The sequence below is a fragment of the Chinchilla lanigera genome, unplaced genomic scaffold, assembly GCF_000276665.1.
Source record: "Chinchilla lanigera isolate Chin_1 unplaced genomic scaffold, ChiLan1.0 scaffold00090, whole genome shotgun sequence".
Lineage (NCBI taxonomy): Eukaryota > Metazoa > Chordata > Mammalia > Rodentia > Chinchillidae > Chinchilla > Chinchilla lanigera.
The window spans coordinates 386,027-390,253 of NW_004955491.1; the positions used below are offsets into that span (position 1 = coordinate 386,027).

Sequence of the window (4,227 nt, forward strand, 5' to 3'; positions counted from 1 at the left end):
GGAGACAGGATGACAAACAAGATTGGGTTCTCTTGGTGAATGTGGAATCTGAGCACTGTGTGTCCTTGTCCCCCAGGGATGTTCACAGGCAACGGGGGCAAGAGGTTCAGGGGAGATGCCCCCTCCATAAAAACGACATTGCCAGGGTTCCCATGAAGCAGGCCCTCTCCCCACATCAGCCTGCAGCAAGATAACAGTAAATGAGTCCTGCACCTGGGAAGTCCCCCTTTCAGAATGTGCCAAAGAGAGTGAGATCCTCATCCCTGACCTTCAAGTACTCACTTCAGTTTTTGCAGTTGCCTCTAAATCTAATCATATTTCTGAGGCAAGACCAGGGTTGGTACCACAGTAAATAAAGTATGTTTTGCAGACTGTGGCGGCATGGTGAAGCTCAGGTCTGAGGGGAGGAAGGGCTCCAGAAATCGGTGGAACCAGGGCCAGTACATGGGCGGGAAGTTTTCTCAATTTGTGACGGGGTTGGCATCTGCAGAGCTAGACCCACAAGCTGCCCATTGAGAGGGCCCTCGGATTATTGAATGCATACTTCTGGAGCCCTTATAGCCATGTGGCTGGTGTAATAGCTGCCAGAGGAAATGAGAAAAAAGTTGAAAGATTTGATTAAATGTAAGACATGCTCTTGGGATGTTGTTCCTTGTCCATCCTCTACCCGTTCAACAACTGTTCTGGGCACTGTCCAAGCTCTGTGGGTCGCCGTTCCAGAAAAACATCTACTTACAACTAGGAAAGCAGTGCTGCCAGGGGACGGGGTGGTGGGAGGGGTGACAATATTATCTGTAACTCTGTATAAATAATCATTGACCTTGACCATGTACCAGGAGCCACTTCTATGAGCGCCGGCCAAATCAGTGATGTCACTCTTTGCTTATGCCTATGAGAGAAACAGCCAGATTTTTGTGGGCAGCATTTAGAAATTTAAAAACTTAATGCTAGTTTCACTTGTTAGAGCCCTCATACCAGTCAGCACAAAGAGAAGCAGTCCTTCTTGAAAATGCATTTGAAACCTGATGGCTTCAATCCTTCACTTGTATACTCACTCTTTAACGATTTTCTTGGCACCTGTTATGTGTTATATACACTGGACAAGTGATGAAAAGAGAGAACAACCAAGTGATGAAGAGAAATCGAGATGAAAATAGGTAAACGAGGGGCTGGGGATTTAGCTCAGCGGCAAAAGCGCCTGCCTAGCAAGCGCAAGGTCGTAAGTTCGGTTCCCGGTACCGGAGAAAAAACAAAAAAAAAAAAAAAAAAGAAAATAGGTAAACGAGGTGAATTCAAGAGCAAAAACCAAAAACGCATGATGTAGGAATAGGATGCTTTCTCCAAACCAAAATAGCTGGTTATTCTGCAAAATGAATTTCTCGGTGGCTGTGATCATAATGGGAAAAAATGTGGGTCTTGAAATCAGGGATGAGTAAAATTCTGTAGCAGTGGAAGCAGTAAGTGACAACCTGTGCTCACTGATATGCAGTATCTGCCGTGAATTTTCTTTGTGTGTTACTGTGGATTAAAGGATTTGCTGTAATGATGCTGAGGAACACTGCTGGCTGATGCAACACACAGTGTACATCACACGCCTTATATTTGTGTTAAGCATCTAATTCAGATCTTCCCTGCTCCTCAGCACACATCTGGCTGTTGAAGTGGTTCCTGCTACAGCCGTCATCACAAAAGCACGATGGAAAATCAGACATGGGTCCTAGACTTCATTCTTCTGGGATTTCCACTCAGCCCAAGGATGCAGGGGCTCCTCTTTGGGCTCTTCTCCCTGTTCTACGCCTTTGCTGTAGTGGGGAATGGGCTCATCCTAGGACTCATCTGCTTGTGCTCTAGACTGCACACCCCCATGTACTTCTTCCTTGCACATTTGGCCATCGTTGACATTTCATATGCTTCCAACAACGTCCCAAAGATGCTGGGAAATCTTCTCAACAAGACAAAAACAATCTCCTTTGGCCCATGCATAACACAAACCTTTTTGTACATGGCTTTTGCTCACACTGAGTGTCTCATCCTGGTGATGATGCCCTATGATAGATATGTGGCCATCTGCCACCCTCTGCAATACTCTGTCATCATGAGCTGGATAGTATGCACCGTCCTGGCCATTGCTTCCTGGACTTGTGGCTCCCTCCTGGCCCTGGTACATGTGGTTCTCATCCTGAGGCTGCCCTTCTGTGGCCCTCATGAAATCAACCACTTCTTCTGTGAAATCCTGTCTGTCCTCAAACTGGCCTGTGCTGACACCAGGCTCAACCAAATAGTTATCTTTGCAGCTTCTGTGTTCATCTTAGTGGGGCCCCTGTGCCTGGTGCTGATCTCCTACACCCAAATCCTGATGGCCATCCTGAGGATCCAGTCAGGGGAGGGCCGCAGAAAGGCCTTCTCCACCTGCTCCTCCCACCTCTGCGTGGTGGGGCTCTTCTTTGGTAGCGCCATTGTCATGTACATGGCCCCCCAGTCCCGCCATCCTGAGGAGCAGCAGAAGATCCTGTCCCTGTTTTACAGCCTTTTCAACCCCATGCTGAACCCCCTGATCTACAGCCTGAGGAACTCAGAGGTGAAGGGTGCCCTGAGGAGGGCGCTGTGGAAATAAAGCTCAGTATAAAAGATGCCAGGCCCTCAAAGGTAGAAGATGTGTTCCCTGGGAGATCATGTGAATGAGAATGCAAATGTCTTAGAGTCTTATCTCTTGGGTTTCTGATGTTAAGAATGTATGTTGAGTAGATTCTGTCCCTAAACCTAGAGTAGAGACCAGACCCCAAAGCACAAGCAGAGAGTGCAGAGAGCTCAGGTCACAGACAGAGGTGTCAGGAGCCATGAGCCATGAACTATCCTTAGCAGTTCTAGGAAACATGTAAGTTTTGGGCTCCAATGGTTTGAACATAGTTTTGGGAAATTTCCTCTTAAATTCTTTATTTTAAGCTCCCTTATTGCCATAAGTATTTGATAATCATCCCATACTACATACTGCTCTATTGTACACCAATGACAGCAGAGAGCAGATAGTGACTTCCACGCAAGGAGCCTTCCCCAGATTGTAGTAAGGACTAGGAGTCCAGCCGGTGCCTGGTCCAGCACTTAGAACTGAGAAATCATCTGAATGAGCTTAACGAACCTCTGCTTGTGAAAAACAAAGTTTCATTTTATGGATTTTCCTCTTGTAATATGAAAGGCAGAGAAAGATCAGGATCTTCATTTTCTTTCATTTCATTATTTCATTTCATTTCATTCTGCACCATTTAGAAGAGGTTTGGAAACAACTTGTGTTTAGAATGAATATGACAGACAGCATTACTAAGGGAGGTTACCCTTTCCAGAACTCAGATCACAAAGCTGGGTGCAAGTGTCCCTTCATCATTGTTACAATTACATGAAAGAGTATAATAATAAGAGTGTGTTTCAAAGAAGAAAAACACCAAGGGAAAGAGGCAGCTTGAAAAAAAATTATGAACCATCACTTACATCAAAAATATTAGCGGTCCAATAAGGAATCTTAGGAACCTCAACAAAATTCCAAATTCCAAAGTGTTCCTATTTCCAATGATATAAGTCATTTTCTTTTCTGGACCTAAATTGTCAGAATGACACGGAAGAGTTTTGTTGTTTTTTTATTTAACATAATATTGGGATCTAGTTTATCAACCTCATATGATGAAATGATTCTCTTTTAATTAGTACAGTTTTGCAGAGTGTAATATTTACATTCCTTGTGTGGAGTCAGCACGTGTACACAACACATCTTAATTCCTTTTGTCATAGGAATTCAGGTATATAGAATATTAAGACTTAAGCTTTAGTTCTCTCATATAGCATTATCACTCCATTGTTGTTCTCCTCCCATAAAATAAAAAAAAACAAAGATAAAACTTTCCTTCCATATTCTCTCTTAACACATCTTGCTTTCAGTTCTCAGAAAGCCAAGTGGATAACCATTCTCCCCATTCTACCTGTCTGTTCATCCGGGGAAAGCATCTTGCCTCTGGACATTGCCTGAGTCCCCTTACCTCCACAGGTTTTCCAACCCACAAAATCTGGGGATTGCTGTATAATCCCCAGAGAGAGAAAAATTTTCATAAAGAAATAAATGCTGGTTCTAATTGTAGCTATCAAGCAATATGGAATTATTGTGTGCCTTATTCTAATGGTATAAAGTGGGGAAAAGGAAAGGATGATTATATATATATATTTATATATGCAACGTGTAGC

At 43.8% G+C, this 4,227-nt stretch overlaps 1 protein-coding gene across 1 annotated transcript; it reads left to right on the forward strand.

Annotated features, from left to right (window-relative positions):
* The first annotated feature begins 1,696 nt into the window (after positions 1-1,696).
* Positions 1,697-2,614, forward strand: LOC102004491 (olfactory receptor 2A5). Its single transcript, XM_005404723.1, has one exon. It carries the CDS (start codon positions 1,697-1,699, stop codon positions 2,612-2,614), a length of 918 nt encoding a protein of 305 aa, XP_005404780.1.
* The last annotated feature ends 1,613 nt before the right edge of the window (positions 2,615-4,227 follow it).